Source organism: Diplotaxodon limnothrissa, linkage group LG19 (genome assembly GCF_057381915.1).
Source record: "Diplotaxodon limnothrissa isolate DT_005_m linkage group LG19, D_limnothrissa_male_GT1.1, whole genome shotgun sequence".
In the NCBI taxonomy this organism is placed as follows: Eukaryota; Metazoa; Chordata; class Actinopteri; order Cichliformes; family Cichlidae; genus Diplotaxodon; species Diplotaxodon limnothrissa.
Window position 1 is genome coordinate 11,692,466 of NC_140614.1, and position 19,591 is coordinate 11,712,056.

A 19,591-nucleotide genomic window follows, 5' to 3' on the forward strand; every position below is an offset into this window, starting at 1 on the left:
ACGGATTCTGCACAAAGACGTAAACACAAAGCTCGACCCGCCGATGGATCAGAATCAGTCAGATGTGACTTTCTCACCCGACAGCACGGACACGGTCGGGGCTGAAAGCCGACAGCTCGCTGATTCTGATGTTTCGGCGGGTCCGCACTTTGTGTTCCTTCTTGCGCTGATTCTAAAGCTGTTAGTTTGATCTCTCTCCAAACAATATTGACTGAACCAGCAACAAAAGAAGATCCAAACTGCGCTTCACATAAACATCATCATGAACTCCCTCAGTTTTCCTGCTTTGCTTCCACCAGGATAAAATCACACTGTGTCTGAGACTTCAATTTCAGATAAATAAAGACAAATATTGCAAACTACACAAAAGGCAGCCCATATGACAAAAAAGCTAAGAGACGTAGAGATTCCAGTCTTGGTCGATATAGTGGGCAGTAAGGCTAAGGTAAGTTTCTGACGTGCAACTTGACCACATGTCGGATGTAGTAGCGAAGAACAACACAGTTTGTAGCTCCTTCTCAACAGCCTCATGGCACTCTCTATATAGCTTTGGAAGCGCTGTCTGAGAGAAATGTTCACGTCCATGGAGTTTGTAACAAGGATCCATTACCTTAATTAGCTGCTTGAATCCTTCATTTATTGGTAGCATGTCTTTAGCAAGACAGTAGGCTATGGCATTCGTTATGTCGCTGTCTCTTAGTTTTTTTGTCATATGGTAAGACGCTGGAGAAAGCCGACTCAATTGACTGTTGCTGCTTCGCAGGGATTCCCCTGGTTGTTTTCGATGACGAAAGCACTTTCAGTCAGAGATTGAGCGTGCTCTAGTGGGTGGCACTGCTTCAGGTGATCAAAAAGGTTTGTGACTTTGTGGGAACATGCTTTTGGCACAATTTACAGTGCGTGCTACTCTGTTTTTTGTAAGACTTCAAATAGCCAAAATACCTCCACACTATGCAACTTCTCTGGCCTTCCTTTCGACAATCTCTCCAGCATTGGAACCATCATCTGTTTTCTCTTCGGTAACCTTCGGTCACGCTCTCGGTTGATTTTTCTCTAGTCGGCACACTCATTACCCGCCTCCATTACCCGGCCGGCACGGCAGCTGGCTGCTTCCCAAACAAATACACATGTGCGGCTTGGCACTTGTGCTGTACGTAACAAGTCATGTGACGTGACGCTGCGGCTGTAATTGGTTCGGCTTTTTTAAGAGAGGAAGAGAGAGAGAGATGTCTATCGCAATAGTTTCATTTTTCTATCGAGAAAAAGTTATTTCGCAATACATATCGTTATCGTTCTATCGCCCAGCTCTACTCCTCCGATATTATGGAAGGAAATTTTAAGAACTTAAAATTTTCAGTGCCTTGAAATGTATTAAGACAATTTCAATGCACTGAAATGGTCTTGACATCATACAGTTTTGTATGTTAACTGAAAAAAAAATTAGGTATTATTATTTTTCCAGTTGTGTAATAACTTTCAACATCTCTCTTACTGCAGTTATCGAGGATCAGGATGGCTGTTCAAACTGACTGTAAATCAGTTACAAAAGAAATTAAAGCTCTACAACTCCATGACAAACCATCAGCTGTTGGAATAGTCAAGAAGCCACTGGGGATGGACGGCATCACACTGAATATCGCCATCACTGGGAAAACTGGTTCTGGCAAATCCACCTTTGTTAATGCCTTCAGAGGTGTGAGTGATGATGACGAGGGAGCTGCTCCTACTGATGTTACAGAATGCACCATGGAGGTTAAAGAATACTTCCATCCAAACTATCCCAATGTTAAATTCTGGGATCTTCCTGGAGTTGGTACCCCAAATTTTCCATCTGACACGTACCTGGAACGTGTTGGATTTGAGAAGTTTGACTTCTTCATCATCATCTCAGCTGTTCGGTTCAAAGAGAATGATGTGAAACTCGCTCAGGAGATTCAGAAGATGGAGAAAAAGTTCTACTTTGTTCGCTCAAAGATTGATGACGATATAGATGCTGAGAGAAAAAAGAGAAACTTCAGTGAAGAGGAGACTCTGACAAAAATCAGAGACGACTGCTTTCAAGGTGAGCGACCTCGTTCAGATGCAAAATAACACAGGTCTGAAAAAAATTTCAGCTGCATGAGATATTTTTGTTAAATGTTATGTTTTTTATGGTGCTAAATCAAAAAATGATCTCCATGTCCCTCCATCATGTACAGTTTCTCTTCAAAACATGAGGAGCTTACATTAAAAAAAGCACAACAGCGATGAAAAAAATCAATGTTTTATTACAATTAATTATGCATAAGTGTTCTGAGATCCATTACCTTTGGCTGTGAACAGAATAAACCTTTTGGGACATGATCATCCGTTTTCTTCATACCGCCAAGCACAACCCCCCCCCCCCCCCCCCCAATTTCTATTTGCATTTTGCATTAATTAATGTATGAAATCATTATTGGATGTTTTTTTGACTCAGGTATAGGATACCAGATTTCAGTTTAAAAAGGGAAATTTTTACGTTTAATAAAAACTAAAAGCATTTTGCAAGAAAACCTGATAAGATGGAATTTTTTAAATATTTTTCCCGGTTTCAGTGAGTAAAACTCTGTAAGAAACAACCCAAATTTCTCTTTAGTTTTTTGGTTGCAGACCTGTGTGATTTGTACCTGAGGTCAGTTTCTGGATTTAATGATGGTGTTAGTTTCAGCTGCAACTGGACAATAAAATAATTTAAATCTGCTTTGAGGAAGTTTTATTATACTGAACACTAACTGTGTGGCTGGAGGATGTACTGCTTCTGTACCTTGCAGTGTGATATCCAAATTTGTTTACATCACTCAACACAAGCAGAACTGCATCACTGCAGCAGAAGCACATCTCTGTATAGTGACAGTTCTTATGATTTAAACAGGCAAATGTCCAGCATTCAAACTACAGGTGAACAATAGTCAAAGCCAGATGTTTCCCCGTTATGTCGATATCAGTACACACCTACACAGCATGTCAACAAACCGTGAAAAAAAGCCACAGGATATTAAAACATACACGAATGATTACAGGTAAGGGTCTCTATATATTAGTATTCACAAAGGGTGTGTTGTGACTTATCTTTACAATTACAGTGGTCCCTCGCTATAACGCTGATCACCTTTTGCAGCCTCACTGTTTCACGGATTCTTTTAGTGCAATTTTGCGTGCTTTTTTTTTTTTTTTTTTTTGCCTGTCCCGTTTGGTTCTTTTGCCATCAGAATTATTGTCTAAAGGCGAAGAAAGATGGACCAATCCCAGCCTTGCCGTATTGGTCCATTTGATTCACCTTTGCTTTTTTTGTTTATTTTATTTTCATTTGCTGAACACGGGACAGACTTGACTGGGGAAAAGAAAAGGGAGAAAGAAAGAGGGAAAGAAAAACAGCGGGGAAGAGGGACGGGGATAAAGGGCAAAAAACAAAAAAACAAACAGACAAAATATCCATCTATCGATCACCTGGATCACCTGTTGAGAAAGAAAAAAGAGAAAACAAGCAAAGAAAAAGAGAGCAATACAATAAACAACATCACGATGATATATGGGAATATAACAGTAAATACTAAATATTAAACATTATTGTGCAGCACATAAGATCAACAGAACACAGTGTGCTTTGAGGTAGGAGCCAAAAAGGGTGTAGTTTGTGTGTGTGATCACCCGTGTGTACACCTGTGAGCGCGTTTGTTTTTAAAAGGTTCCTTCATGTAATGATCTGCTAGAGGGTGTGGGGGGGCCACAGCCCCGTCCTCCAGGGCATGAAGCAGGTATGGAGGAGATCAAAACTCCAGACATCCAGAGGCCCCCAGAACACAAGAGACCAAGGAAGACCAACAGAGGGGCAGCCGCGCCACTGTCCCAGTAAGAGCTGAGGAGAGTCCCAGATGAGGGTTCACTCAGCAGCCGCAGAGCAGAAGCCAGGGGGGGTTGCAGTGACGCGCCCGTGAGCTCCGCCGGCAGCCAGCTGTGCCTGAGTGACCGAGCCCCAGGCCGAGGGGCCGGGGGCACCCCACCTCCGGAGTGGCCCGAGCGAGCCCCAGGCTCCAGGCCCCGATAAGCAGCCACCAAGGAGTGAGCCGGTTTGTACCTGGACGCCCATCCCCAGACACAAAGAACCACCAACGCACCGATGTCTGAGGGAGTCCGCCACCAGCAGGGGAAGTGGTGGTGGGGGGAGATGGGCCTCCATACCCTGGAGGGCCTGAGATGTCCCCAGAGAGGTGGCGTCTGATACCCAACCTGACAAATAGACACAGACATACAGGCACACACAGACACAAACATCCATTCTCACCCTCATGCTCTCATATGCACTTACTCCACACTCAACCAACGTGGAGACAGACATAGAGAGACGCTGTGCACACAATCACACTCCCCAAGCGTACTCTAAGCCCCGGGTCTAGGTACCCTTGCCCTTGGAGGGGGAAACTGCACCCAGACCGAGGTAGTGTTACCCTTGGGTGGAGTGAAGCAGACTGCCCCGACTCCGCAGCAGCAGGGAGGCCCCACGTTCCAGACCCCAATTGGACGGCCAGCTCCTCCTTCCAGCCCCCCCCCGTCCCAACAGGCAACAGAGACCGGGGGTGTGTGAAGACTCCAAACCTCCCTCCGCCCGCTCATATGTAGTGTTGATGCATGTGTGTTCTAAGGTGCATTTAAAACCCAGGAGGGCATGGAGCTACCTGCCAGAGAGCATCAGTTAAGCACATAGTCCCTCCTGATAGCCCTCAATGTCTACGTGTATTTAAAATTGAGAGGTGGGCAACGACGCCAGGGGTGAGGTGTACACCCTGATTGTCATCTGGATGACGTGTAGCGTGCCCACCCCCAAGATCCTATATGTATGTGTTATTTTATTATATTTTTTTACGAAGGTTAGAACTTTGAGAGTTTAACCCTTGGATGCACAACCTACCAATACCTACACTCTTCCACGAGTGGGGTCAAAAATGACCCCAAATAAAATCATTGCATTTTGCTGTAAACTCGGTTGTTATTCTTCAAAATCTTTAAAACGAAGAGTTGTAATATTTTCATATTTGAGGTATTCCTCATAAAACATGTTTGTGACATGAGGCCCTTTGCATTTTTATTTATTTTTTCATTAATTTTAAGAAATTGGAGTTTTTGTATCACGTATATCACTTTTGTAAGCTTGCTCGGCATATACTGCAAAAACTGGGTCTTCCCTCTGAAAGGCACAAGTTGTTCATCCACTGTAACACAATCACTATGCATGAATTTCTGCCTGCAGTTGACCAGGAACAGGCCCCATATGTAGCGGAAAGCTGCCACGTCGTTTGTTTTCAGTCGGTAGGCTCTGGTCCTCTTGTCATCAAAGTGCAAGACGGGCGAATATCTTTAAATCTTTGAATTGACATAGTGGCCTTGTACAATGGGTTATGCAGAGGACTCCCAAAAAGCACACCGACTGGTACCTCCCAGTTCTTCTCACTTCCTGCAAGAATGGTCAATCAAATGAAGGCCAGCTTATGTTTGATTACATTTTTCCACTCTTTTCCCCTGTCTGTGGCTACTCCTTGTGCCTCCATGTTTGTGTATGACAGCACCTCTTCTATTATATTATCAGCAGTGTTGGGTAAGTTACTTTAAATTAGTAACTTAGTTACATTACTAGTTACTTCTATCAAAAGTAACTCAGTTACTTCAAGTTACTCGTTACTTTCAGAGTAACTAGTTACTAGGGAAAGTAACTTTGGTTTTACTCAGAATTCTCTTGTTAATGTGTTGCTTCCGTAACTGGATATCCAGCAAGATTGCCAGTCTTCTAGCTTGCTTACTTGCCACAAGTGCACTGTGCCACCTACCAATAGAAAGGAAAAAATAATGTGCACATTTCCACGATAGAAATCCCACACCTGATTCTATCCTAGCCTGCTTTTTACATCCAACACAAAAACTGCAGTCGTGGTGCTTTCGATTGTACTCAGAACTCGGAAATTCTGCCTTCTGAATAGGAAGATGTAGGTAACACCAGACTGCAGATGAGCTGCATACAGGGCTGGACTGGGACAAAAAAATCGTCCCGGGCATTTTGACTAGAGACCGGCCCACCATTATAGGAAAAATCATAAAGCCTTTGAATGAAAACAAACACTGTTGTGACAGTGATGTACACTGTTCTGATGGTATATATGTATCAATCTATCAATTGTTTGTTGTAAGATTCAGATAATTATTTTTTTAAAAGTGAGACATTTTAAATGAGAATAAGAAAGTATTTCTTTGTGCCCCCCTTTCCCTTTTAATTCCCTACCTGGCCCCCTGGCAACACTTTGCTAGAACCGCCCCTGCACAGTTACCAGCTGTCAGCTACTTAGAAAAGGATCCTGGTGTTATTTGTCTCTCAGAAACAGTTCATAACTTCCCTTCAACTCATTCATGTTAACTAAAAGGTAAACCTGTTTCTCCATCACAGCTCTGATGATTCAGTAAGGACATCTCCTGGTTTCATCTTCATGTTTCCCTCTCACCAGATAACCAAACTGATATCATGACCAGCAGCTTTACAGCTGTGGCTCCAGCAAACATCACCTGATACTAGAAATTAATATTAAATAAATTCTAACAACAGCTGATCAAGCTTAAACGTGCTGCTGTTGTTTGGTTTCCTCTTTCTGGCGCAAAGTGGGCGATAAATAAACAAGAGAGAAAAGCCGATCAGCTGATCATTGATCAGTTTCATGATTGAAGTAGAAACAGGAGAGGGAGGGTGAGAGGATGAGAGAAGAAGAGGCAGCTGTGCAGCAAAGACAGAGTAACTCCAGCTTTGTGTCTTTTTCATTGTAACTGAAGTCCGGGACAAACTGTTCCTTTTCACCTCAATACGAAACGCGTAATATTTTCTCTGAATACGAGACGATTCCGTTTTTTACAGGACGGTTGGCAACTCTAATAATTAACCTTATGAACAAAATAAAGTTCAACATCAGTAACATAGCACCCACCCAGCTGTATAGAAACTCCGTGATGCTAGCTAGCACACAGTACGAAAAAGTCAGCATAACGAAAATAAACTCCACCTAAACTTGGTTCATATCTGACCCAGATGGACTGCAGGTTATAACTTCTTACCTGAAGTTCAGTTCTCCTGACACTCGGACCAGCGGCCGCTTCGGGTCTCTCCTCTTGCCTCCCTTTTCCTTCATCCACCTGCTGGCCTCCACCACTTGCTAATGTTATTGAATCTGTGGAAGCTCCGCGATAGCCACCACACGAAGTAACGAATAACGAGCCTATCTAAATCCCAGTAACGAGTAACGCGTTCCTGGTTTTGGCATAATAACTAATTACCGTGCTCGTTACCACAATATTAACGTAGTTACTGTAACGCGTTACTTAATAACGCGTTAGTCCCAACACTGATTATCAGACATGAACATCTTCCATGCATCTATTGGGGAGACAGTACTAAACCCAGGTGCAAGCCCTGGCCGACTAATTCAGAATATTGTGGCTAGAGCAGTAAGAGGGGCTCATTCTGTTAGACTCAATATCCATTTTCTCTTCAGAGGACTCATCGGAGGACTCCTCTGTGTCTGACTGGCCTTGTTCAGTGGGGGGGACAATAGTCTGGGTCCTCTATATCTGAGATGTTGTGACAAAACAATAACCTGAAACTCACAATGCTATTCCACAGGGTTGCAGGAAACTGAAGCTGAATCAACTGATAATTCTTTGTAACTAATAATAAGAACAGCTAGCATTTTATATTTTCTTTTTGTGATCGTCACAACATGTTTTCCTTCTGTGACACAGGAGTCAGAGGACTGGGCATCGAGTCTCCACAGGTCTTCCTAGTGTCCAGCTTTGATCTCAGCATGTACGACTTCTCTCTCTTACAAGAGACCTTAGAGAGAGAGCTCCCTGAACTCAAGAGAGATGCTCTGCTGTTTGCTACACCCAGTTTCAACCTGGAGATCATCAGCAAGAAGAAAGAAGCTTTCAAGGTAAGATTGTATTGTTGCTGTGTTTAGGATCATTGTCCTGTTGATCAGTTAGCAGTACCTGGCTGCTGCTTACCTTAGTAAATCCTGAGGAAGGAGAACTGAGAAAATGTTTTTCTCATGAGTGTAACTGTGGCCTGTGTGAAAACACACTGATCCGATCATTGGCTGCTGCTTTAAATCCCAACTGTGACAGGCATCATAGTTTTAGGTTTCAAACATTTCCTGTAACTTCACACAGCATCTCAATTCAGACTGTTTTTACACACTGTGTGCTGGTCTGAGCTGGGATCATTTTCTTTCCAGCCTAACAAACATTTTGTTTTTTAACTTTTCAATTCAGAGTTAAAAATGTCAACCACAGATTTATTTTAAGCCCATTTCAATCCAATAAAAATATTTCAGTCCTCTGAGACAGAAAAAGAATAAATATTAAGAAATTAATTATGAATCTCCATAATTTGGCTCCAGCTTATATTTCAGGTATTTTATTTTTGTTTGTGGAATTATTTAATTGTGGAATTTTAGGCCAGTTGTGTGTTATGATGTTAGATCATACATAGTTACATTTCATGCCTCCCAAATCACAAAAGTACATTTTGTCCCCTTTACTGTTTCAGGCTTTAAGTACAAGCACAGACGACCAATTTGGATTTGCATTAGTTAAAGAAGAAATTAATGAAGCTCTGCTGAAGAATGACCGACCAGCAGCTGCTGCAAAGATCACTGAGTTAATGATGAAGGAGAAAAACATCAGACTAAATATCGCCATCACAGGAGAATCAGGGGCAGGTAAATCCACCTTTGTTAACGCCCTCAGAGACCTGTCCGATGATGATGAGAGAGCTGCTCCTACTGGTGTTACAGAAACCACCTCAGAGGTCACACCGTACCCCCATCCAAACTATCCCAATGTTACTTTATGGGATCTTCCTGGAATCGGCACCACCAGGTTTCCAGCTGATAAGTACCTGGAGCTTGTTGGATTTGAGAAGTTTGACTTCTTCATCATCATCTCAGACACTCGCTTCACAGAAAACGATGTGAAACTCGCTCAGGAGATTCAGAGGATGAAGAAAAAGTTCTACTTTGTTCGATCAAAGATTGACAACAATATGCGAGCTGAGAGAAGAAAGAGAGACTTCAATGAAGGCAAAGCTCTGACAAAAATCAGAGACGACTGCGTTAAAGGTGAGTATTCAGTGATCATTTATCCCAGTGTGAGATTAATTTCTGGATGTGTTCTTTAATAATGTTCACTTTGTGGCTGTGTGTGAATGGAATAAACTTTATTTTCTATTGTTTGCATCATCGCATACTCAGAAAAATTACAAATTACTTTGATTATCAGTAATCACTGAGAGAAGCTGGATGAACTTTATTTGATGTTTCAAGTGTATAAAGTTATTTAGATCTGTCCTCCTGCAGCTGCTGGAGAGGTCAGGCTTTTATTGGACAGCTGAACTTTATTACACTGATCACTCATTAAACTGCTACTGCCTCTTTCAGGTTGATACCAAAATTTAGGATGAGAACAGATTTTTAATTTATTTGTTCATTTTTAACTGACAAGATAAAATGATCAATCCAATCAAATTCATTTATTGGGTCAACAATGTATAAACATATAATCAGTTTTATCTCCAGTTTTTGTCTCCATCAACAAACATTACACTTTAGTTGTTTGATGTTTCTTGAAGAACAGCTGCCTGCTGCTGTTAATCTCTAACTCAGTGTTTGTTTGGTATTGTTCAGACTCTCTGGGCTGCAGTTTCTCTTCATATTAATCTTACATAAAAAACACTCTAATCATTCCCGTGACAAACAGCAGCAGATATGATCCAAGATTATTCTAAACTATACACAACTAAACTATAATCCTTTATAACTCTGTGGAGTCAGAGGAGTCAATGAATCCCCTGAATGGAAAAGCCTAGTTTTAGATCATTTATTGTTTCATACTTAATCTTCACACTGTGTGTTTCTTCTGTGACGCAGGTCTTCAGACACAAGGCATCAAGTCTCCACAGGTGTTCCTGGTGTCCAGCTTTCAGCTCCACCTGTACAACTTCTCTCTCTTACATGAGACCTTAGACAGAGACCTTCCTGCACACAAGAGAGATGCTCTGCTGCGAGCCATGCCCAACTTCAACCCAGAGATCATCAGGAAGAAGAAACAAGCTCTGAAATCCAAAGTAAAATACTGGGCTACTCTGTCTGCAGCTGGAGCAGCTGTTCCAGTTCCTGGTCTTTCTATTGCTGTTGATGCTGTTTTGCTGGTTGGTGTTGTCACAGATTATGTTTTTGCGTTTGGTCTCGATGTCCCGTCTCTGATGAGACTTTCTGACAGAACAGGTGTGCCATATGCTGATCTGCGTGCTGTCATCTTTTCACCACTGGCTGCAGCAAAAATAACTAAAAAGCTCCTCTTGACGGTGATAGCCCAACTTGGGGCCGTAGCTGCATTAATTGCAGCAGAGGAAGTATTCAGATGGATTCCATTTATTGGAATTCTAGTATCAGCGGGTCTCTCTGGTACCACAACTTACAAAATTCTGAAATTGATCCTTGATAAGCTCGCTGATGATGCTCAGAGGGTGTTTGAAAGAGCTTTAGGCTGAACACATCAGTGTGAATCTAAAAGTAAAAGATGAATGAAACTTAAAAAAGTTCAATTGAAATTAATTGAAATGATTAAATATGTCCAAAGACATGCAGCTTGTGGGGATAGGTTAATTGGATAATCCAAATTGCCACTAGGTGTGAATGAATGTGAGTGTGAATGGTTGTCTGTCACTTGTGTGTTAGCCCTGCGACAGACTGGCGAACTGTCCAGGGTGTACCCCGCCTCTCGCCCTATGACAGCTGGGATAGGCTCCAGCGCCCTCCGCGACCCTGAAAAGGATAAGCGGAAGCGAATGGATGGATGGATGGATGATTAAATATAAATATATTGGAACCAAATCATGTTGCAGCTGCACATTTGAGCCATTATCCTACTATAGCTGATAAATGTAGCAGAGGCCTCAGCAGGTCTCATTTCTTCTCATCACATCAATACAGGAACAAATGTGATGTTATTATTCAGATAAAACCTGCTAGAAGAGCTTTGTTCTAATCCTTTGTCTGATTTGGTGATGTCATCACTGTTTACAGATCAGGTGATGTGATAGTTGCTCCTGAAACATCATCGTCTGAATTTCCTCTGTTTGATTTACTTTGTGATGAAACTCTTTTAATATCATATCGTCGCTTACAGCATAATAAATACTTTTAATGCAACAGAAACTGCTCTGTGGTGTTTTTGTCCTGTTGACTGTAGATTGTGATGAGAGTTCACTGCCCTCCAGTGGTCACAGTGAGGAACTACCACACAAATAATACAGATATGAATCCAAATGTTTATCAACGTTATTCCTGCTTTTCATTAATAAATTGTTCTTGATAAACATTTTTACCATTTATGTCTCTATTTAAGAAGTGTTTTAAATGAAATATATTTTAACATAGAGAGTTCTTCAGCTCTCTCGGCATTGGTGAGTTGGACACACTGTTAGCTCTGAACAGTCTTTGAGCAAATTAGTGAAAATTCATGAATCTGCAGTCTGTCACAACTTTGTTTTTTTTTAATGTTTCTAAATTCTCATTCTTTGGTTTACATAAAAAAAAAAACGGTGCTTTGTGTTCACTTTAAAAATGAGATGATTTCACTTTTTCTTAATCACTTTGGCTCATTTCTCACAGCAGAAAAATAATTCTCACCACTCTTCCTGCACTTCTCCAAACAGTTTTTCATAACACGGTCACCTTTGCAAAAGACACTCCAACAATCTAAACCATTTTCAGGTTTGGCTAAACTGCAATAAAATCTGAAGTCTTTACAGTTTTCATCATCTGTGTGAATGTGTGTGTGAATGGGTGAATGACTGAATGTAGTGTAAAGCGCTTTGGGGTCCTTAGGGTACGGTGGCTGGGAAGTGCAAATCGCAACAAATTAAAAAACCGCAACAAATTAAAAAAAAACCCACAACAAAATACAAAAAGCCCACAACAAATTACAAAAAGCCCACAACAAATTAAATATCCTTGACGGAAAGGGATTGTCTGAAATACCGGAAGTGACACAACGATTAGCCTAATAAGGCTTTGGAGCGTGATGTCACGGGGTGGGCGTGGAAAGGATTTTGGCCCGATCCGCCATTTTGGGGGTCTAAGTGAAAAAGGAGCGAAAGCATAGCCATGGTTCGTTCTTGCTGTGTGGTCGGCTGCAATGTTCGATCGCACGACCGGCAAGAGAATAAGCTTGAAAAGGGTTTGTCTTTTCATTCTTTCCCAACCTGGAAGCAACATGATGCAGCTCGTGTGTTACCAAACGAAGGCGTCTAGCCTGGATAGCAGCTGTGAGACGAGCTGACGTGCAGTTCTCTTCCATCTCCAAATATCTGTTGGTGCTCCAGACATTTTTATTCCGGTAAGTTCTAAATATGTTCATATCACTCTTTATAGCCTATTAGTTTTATTTTCGATGCGCTCTGAGGTCATAGCAAATTAGAAAAAAAACATCCTACTGAGTGTGTAACTCCCAAGTTGAAAAACGAACACAAGGCGTTCTTGATTTACTGGCATTTATTGCACACGGGCGCCACCAACAATGCCACCAGAGATGCCGTAACGATGCCGTGAGAACTGTACAACAACATAAAATAATCAATTTCCACCGTACATTGTTCTCATAGAGAATAAACAATAAAGTACATTATTAAACAACATAAATGCTCACAATTTGACCTTTACAAAATGCTAACATATACACGTGGTTACCATAAACTCGCTCGCTCTATCACAAACAAACATCTTATTTTCTATCACAACATATACAAATTGCATACCTCATTGGCCGCATTAACTTGCAGGGGTTAATGAAAACGCTTCTTGTAGTGTCACTCTTTCCCATAGTCGGACACTCCGTTGCATGCGTCTACATGTCTCTACCACCACCAGAGAGAGACGAAAGCATGCTGCGCTCTACCAAGTGTAGCGTGTACCAGAATATGCCGTCGACCTCAAACAACAGACTAAACATTGGTTCCACCCCGGAAACATTCTGTAAACCCTTTTTAAATGTATTTCCAACCAACAACATACATTACATCACACACATATATTAACAATAAAGTATTTCACTTATTCATTGTAACTTGAACCATAAAATTGTCTTAAATTGCATAACTGCTGCTGACGGCAGCCACAGAGTGATTTTGCAGAAGTACCTTCTATTTATAGAGTTGCTAATTATTTGGCATTATTGCAGCAAACCAGCCTATGAAATGGATGAAACACATCGTGACTGGGTTCCAGCGCTACACAAGGGACCTGCTTCAAACATACCACCATGCCAACCAGATTACTTCTTCCATGTGAGGGTGAAGAGGTGACCCTCCTGGATAAGATGGTGAAGGTTTGCTGCTGTTTTGGTGAACAGTGTGATAGTAAAACCAGGGGAGAATGAAACTTGCTCCTGTTAAATATTCTTTAGTCTTGTGCTGTATAAATAGCGGTAATTTTTCAAAAGATAAATTGAAGTAATTGATAGTAAATAAAGTAACGTTAGTAGTGGGTGATATCATGTAAATGCTGTCATGATTTTATGTAAACATTTTGTCCTTTATAAACTATAAATGACATGGATTCTACATTGTAACTGATGTGATGTTCTACAAAATGGTTTTAATAAAAAAAGAGCAAAAATTAGTTTGTTTCTTTATTCAACTTTTGAACAGTGGTACTCAGTCAGTACATATTCAGTAAATGCAAATTATTTACATGGCAGTGCATTTCAGGCATAAATCTAGATCCCTATATAAAACATTATGGGTCATTCCCACAACCCACAGCTTTACTGTGTTCCAGCAAAGATTCCAATAGCAGTGACAACTCCTCCAAAGTAGCAGGTGGGATTTTTCTGTTTTGAGGACGGCTCCTTTTACCTGTCAATACGGATGGTCTGTTTATGTTTTGATGCAGAGCCGTTTTTGGGCAGCTGAAGAGGAGAAGTCTATCTTATGGCCAACCTCTGGCTGTATCTTGGTCATATTACCCAGAAAACCCCAGTATGCAGGTTCATCTGTAACAGTCCTTGTGCCACAGATCTGCACTGTTGCTTCTACATTAAACAGAAGAGCAGCGCCATGGATGCAGGTCTCCACGACTCCAGCCATACAGGTGCAGTGGGCAGCTTCAACCTTCCCTGTGATGTTCACAATGACCCAATGCTGGTTCATTCAGTCTTTGAGAGTGCAGTACCTGAAACATACAAAGTTAATTTAAAGACAAGGACTCTAATGAGACAAGGCCGACATAAATGTGTTTTATCTACTTTCAAATCCATTTTATCATAAATGTAACAAAGTATTTAGAAAGTTAGCACATACATGTAATTTTTCATTTTTTTATGTATCCATCTATAGAACGCTGCATGTTATATTCCAAATCTGCCTGTTCTCTTTCAGAAACCTGCCTTCAGAAAATGAACCTAAAGTATGTAATGCAAGGATGTGATCACTTTCAAGATGGAGAAAGCATAAAGTTTGACTTTAGGTGACAATTATGGACACGTAATATGATAAGGAGATTCTGCAGGTCATTAATCAATGTATTATAGTAAAAAATTTATTTTTTGTGACACAGGACACAAACATGGAAGCAAGATATATAATTAGGATTATTTATAATAAATATGAATAAATAATTGCAATTTCTTTAACCATTGAGAATAACTAAATCCTTCAGGACAATGTCACATCAATGCACCGAACTCACTATGACTACGTTCACACTGGAGGTCTTAATGCTCAATTCCGATTTTTTTTTTTTATTTAAATCTGATTTTGTGTCTGCTTGTTCACACTACAAATAAAATGTGACAGCAAACGCGGTCCTTTGTGAACCCTCAAAGTGGCCCGCATGCGCAAAAGAAGACGTCACACACAACGCGCTCTGTTTAGACCCAGACCAAACAGTATTGTTTGACTGATGGCCCTTAATATAAAGACTTGTTTCAGACTTTACGTTGTCCAATTTTGCTTTAAGTTATTATTTTGTTATTTATATATGGCCTAATAATTATCCTTATTGTTGTTTTAGAAAGGAGCGGTGCTTCAAAGGATAGTTGCAGATTTCTGTCAGAATCTGCAGATTATACAGTATAAATAAAATGTTCACGTTGTCTTCCCAACAGTTTCACTAACATCTGCACGGGATGCACACGAAGCGCTCGTGTGTTCTCAATGTCTTCTCCAGCGCTGATAATTGGCATATGTTTTGTGTCAGTGAAATAAAAGACGGATTTAATGCGACATGACCATTCAAACAGCAGTTGCTTTCTAAAACATCAGATATGTATCAGATTAAGTACCACATACGAAAGTGACCCAGATATAAATATCGGATTTGTGCTGTTTTTACACCGTCATACCATGATTGGATATGGGTCGCATACGGTCAAAAAAGTCGGATCTGATGCGCTTTCGCGTGCAGTGTGAACGTAGCCAGAGCCTCCACATGTTCTCACTCTAATTTGCACCTCATGAATGAATTTATGATTGCACTAATTTGAATGTTCGAGAGAAGATCAAACGCATTTTACTCACAGTACCCTACAAACGTCACTGCTGTTTAGTTTTCTGTCTTCATTTATGTTGGAAGTGATAGCAGAGCTGTACGTTTGAATTTGTTTCCAAATCCCTCATTTAGATGGAAGCTAGCGAGCTAACTTCCTGCTAATTTCTAACTCTGTTAAATGTCATATATTCCGTTTCGTTTTCATGGATGCCTGGATGATAAACTCAATTGTTACACATGGTAGAGCAGAACGCTGATCATTTTATTACAGATAAAAGACTTTAGATAGTTTTTCAACTCTCAGTGATGCCACAGTGACCGTGGTAAAGTGAGCCGTCATTTGTGAGCCGCGGTCAAGCCAGCCGCTTCCTATCCGCCGCATAAATTTCCTTGCGCTTTTACACCAGTCTTTACGGTAGCGCCTTTTCGCTTTATATAAAAATTCATTAAAAATCATCCTGAGTAGTTGAGGTCCAACTTTCAAAACATCCCTCCTCTAGGACACCTACTGTACCTGTGTGCCAAGTTTCAGCCAGATTTACTGTAGAATTCCTCAGAAATTAAAGGGTACTTGTATTCAATTCAATACAGCCAATACAATAGAATTATGTCAATTTTCAGAAATTCATTAAAAATCATCCTGAGTAGTTGATGTCCAACTTTCAACACATCCCTCCTCTGGGACACCTACTGTACCTGTGTGCCAAGTTTCAGCCAGATTTACTGTAAAATTCCTCAGAAATTAAAGGAAACTTATATTCAACGCAATCAGCCAATACAATAGAATTATGTCAATTTTCAGAAATTCATTAAAAATCATCCTGAGTAGTTGAGGTCCAACTTTGAACAGATTCCTTCTCTGGGACACCTACTGCACCTGTGTGCCAAGTTTCAGCCAAATTTACTGTAGAATTCCTCAGAAATTAAAGGGTACTTGTATCCAATGCAATACAGCCAATACACTACAAATATGTCAATTTTCAAAAATTCATGAAAAATCATCCTGAGTAGTTGAGGTCCAACATTCAACACATCCCTCCTCTGGGACACCTACTGCACCTGTGTGCCAAGTTTCAGCCAGTTTTACTGTAAAATTCCTCAGAAATTAAAGGAAACTTATATTCAACGCAATCAGCCAATACAATAGAATTATGTCAATTTTCAGAAATTCATTAAAAATCATCCTGAGTAGTTGAGGTCCAACTTTCAACAGATTCCTTCTCTGGGACACCTACTGTACCTGTGTGTCAGGTTTCAGCCAGACTTACTGTAGAATTCCTCAGAAATTAAAGGTTCCTTGTATTCAATTCAATACAGTCAATACAATAGAATTATGTCAATTTTCATAAATTCATGAAAAATCATCCTGAGTAGTTGATGTCCAACTTTCAACACATCCCTCCTCTGGGACACCTACTGTACCTGTGTGCCAAGTCTCAGCCAGATTTACTGTAAAATTCCTCAGAAATTAAAGGTTCCTTGTATCCAATGCAATACAGCCAATACAATAGAATTATGTCCATTTTCAAAAATTCATTAAAAATCATCCTGAGTAGTTGATGTCCAACTTTCAACACATCCCTCCTCTGGGACACCTACTGTACCTGTGTGCCAAGTTTCATCCAGACTTACTGTAGAATTCCTCAGAAATTAAAGGGTACTTGTATCCAATGCAATACAGCCAATACACTACAATTATGTCAATTTTCAAAAATTCATTAAAAATCATCCTGAGTAGTTGAGGTCCAACTTTCAACACATCCCTCCTCTGGGACACCTACTGTACCTGTGTGCCAAGTTTCATCCAGATTTACTGTAAAATTCCTCAGAAATTAAAGGACATTTATATTCAATGCAATACAGCCAATACAACAGAATTATGTCAATTTCAGAAATTCATTAAAAATCATCCTGAGTAGTTGAGGTTTCAACCCTTTTTCTAGTCAGTGGGTGTGTGGGCAGACAACTCTGGCTTGTCACCCAGTTGGATTTCCTTGTATTTGTAAGATGGCACTATCTACAAATCAGGACACATTAACTATGATATTTAAAAAATGACATGATGACATAGTTCTTGGTCAGTTTACCAAGCATTTCTCAGTTTTGTTCTTTATAGTTCTGTTCATCATATCATTGTTTGTGAGTCCTGGATTATTTGATGATATGTTTACATTATGTATTCTTTTGTTTTCAGTTCCATATTGCTTTTAAGTGTAGGTCTTTTTCAGCGTTCCACAAGTGGATGGAAGACTTGTGAAAACACTCTAGTGTTAAAGACAGTCTTGTCTTCACGTATGTTTATGGTTTTGTTTGTGTCAAGCTCATGTATCTTAGGTCTGTGTTTTAGTTTGGTGGCCTCTTGTCTCTTTCTTGTGTTGAGTCTTACGTCCACTGTCTTCTTATTACCAATGTATCCCTGCTGTGTTACACAGCTGTCTCCAATTCCCCTAATCGCCACCCTATTTATACATTTTGCCAATCTCCCGGTCTGAAGTACTCGATTCTATTCTATTCTATTTATACAGGGAGTGCAGAATTATTAGGCAAGTTGTATTTTTGAGGAATAATTTTATTATTGAACAACAACCATGTTCTCAATGAACCCAAAAAACTCATTAATATCAAAGCTGAATGGTTTTGGAAGTAGTTTTTAGTTTGTTTTTAGTTTTAGCTATTTTAGGGGGATATCTGTGTGTGCAGGTGACTATTACTGTGCATAATTATTAGGCAACTTAACAAAAAACAAATATATACCCATTTCAATTATTTATTTTTACCAGTGAAACCAATATAACATCTCCACATTCACAAATATACATTTCTGACATTCAAAAACAAAACAAAAACAAATCAGCGACCAATATAGCCACCTTTCTTTGCAAGGACACTCAAAAGCCTGCCATCCATGGATTCTGTCAGTGTTTTGATCTGTTCACCATCAACATTGCGTGCAGCAGCAACCACAGCCTCCCAGACACTGTTCAGAGAGGTGTACTGTTTTCCCTCCTTGTAAATCTCACATTTGATGATGGACCACAGGTTCTCAATGGGGTTCAGATCAGGTGAACAAGGTGGCCATGTCATTAGTTTTACTTCTTTTATACCCTTTCTTGCCAGCCACGCTGTGGAGTACTTGGACGCGTGTGATGGAGCATTGTCCTGCATGAAAATCATGTTTTTCTTGACGGATGCAGACTTCTTCCTGTACCACTGCTTGAAGAAGGTGTCTTCCAGAAACTGGCAGTAAGACTGGGAGTTGAGCTTGACTCCATCCTCAACCCGAAAAGGCCCCACAAGCTCATCTTTGATGATACCAGCCCAAACAGTACTCCACCTCCACCTTGCTGGCGTCTGAGTCGGACTGGAGCTCTCTGCCCTTTACCAATCCAGCCACGGGCCCATCCATCTGGCCCATCAAGACTCACTCTCATTTCATCAGTCCATAAAACCTTAGAAAAACCAGTCTTGAGATATTTCTTGGCCCAGTCTTGACGTTTCAGCTTGTGTGTCTTGTTCAGTGGTGGTCGTCTTTCAGCCTCTCTTACCTTGGCCATGTCTCTGAGTATTGCACACCTTGTGCTTTTGGGCACTCCAGTGATGTTGCAGCTCTGAAATATGGCCAAACTGGTGGCAAGTGGCATCTTGGCAGCTGCACGCTTGACTTTTCTCAGTCCATGGGCAGTTATTTTGCGCCTTGGTTTTTCCACACGCTTCTTGCGACCCTGTTGACTATTTTGAATGAAACGCTTGATTGTTCGATGATCACGCTTCAGAAGCTTTGCAATTTTGAGACTGCTGCATCCCTCTGCAAGATATCTCACTATTTTTGACTTTTCTGAGCCTGTCAAGTCCTTCTTTTGACCCATTTTGCCAAAGGAAAGGACGTTGCCTAATAATTATGCACACCTGATATAGGGTGTTGATGTCATTAGACCACACCCCTTCTCATTACAGAGATGCACATCACCTAATATGCTTAGTTGGTAGTAGGC

General features: G+C 40.7%; 1 protein-coding gene across 1 annotated transcript; it reads left to right on the top strand.

Moving 5' to 3' along the window:
* The first annotated feature begins 1,512 nt into the window (after window positions 1-1,512).
* Window positions 1,513-10,600, top strand: LOC146611825 (interferon-inducible GTPase 5-like). Its single transcript, XM_085343532.1, has 4 exons — window positions 1,513-2,062; window positions 7,792-7,982; window positions 8,600-9,170; window positions 9,978-10,600. Exons 1-4 carry the CDS (start codon window positions 1,513-1,515, stop codon window positions 10,598-10,600), a joined length of 1,935 nt encoding a protein of 644 aa, XP_085199658.1.
* Window positions 10,601-19,591: the final 8,991 nt, after the last annotated feature.

Coding starts and splice junctions, on each gene's coding strand:
- LOC146611825 (XM_085343532.1), top strand. CDS start 1,513: ATGGCTGTTCAAACTGACTGTAAATCAGTTACAAAAGAAATTAAAGCT. Junction 2,063..7,791: donor CAGAGACGACTGCTTTCAAG/GTGAGCGACCTC, acceptor TCTGTGACACAG/GAGTCAGAGGACTGGGCATC. Junction 7,983..8,599: donor AGAAGAAAGAAGCTTTCAAG/GTAAGATTGTAT, acceptor TTACTGTTTCAG/GCTTTAAGTACAAGCACAGA.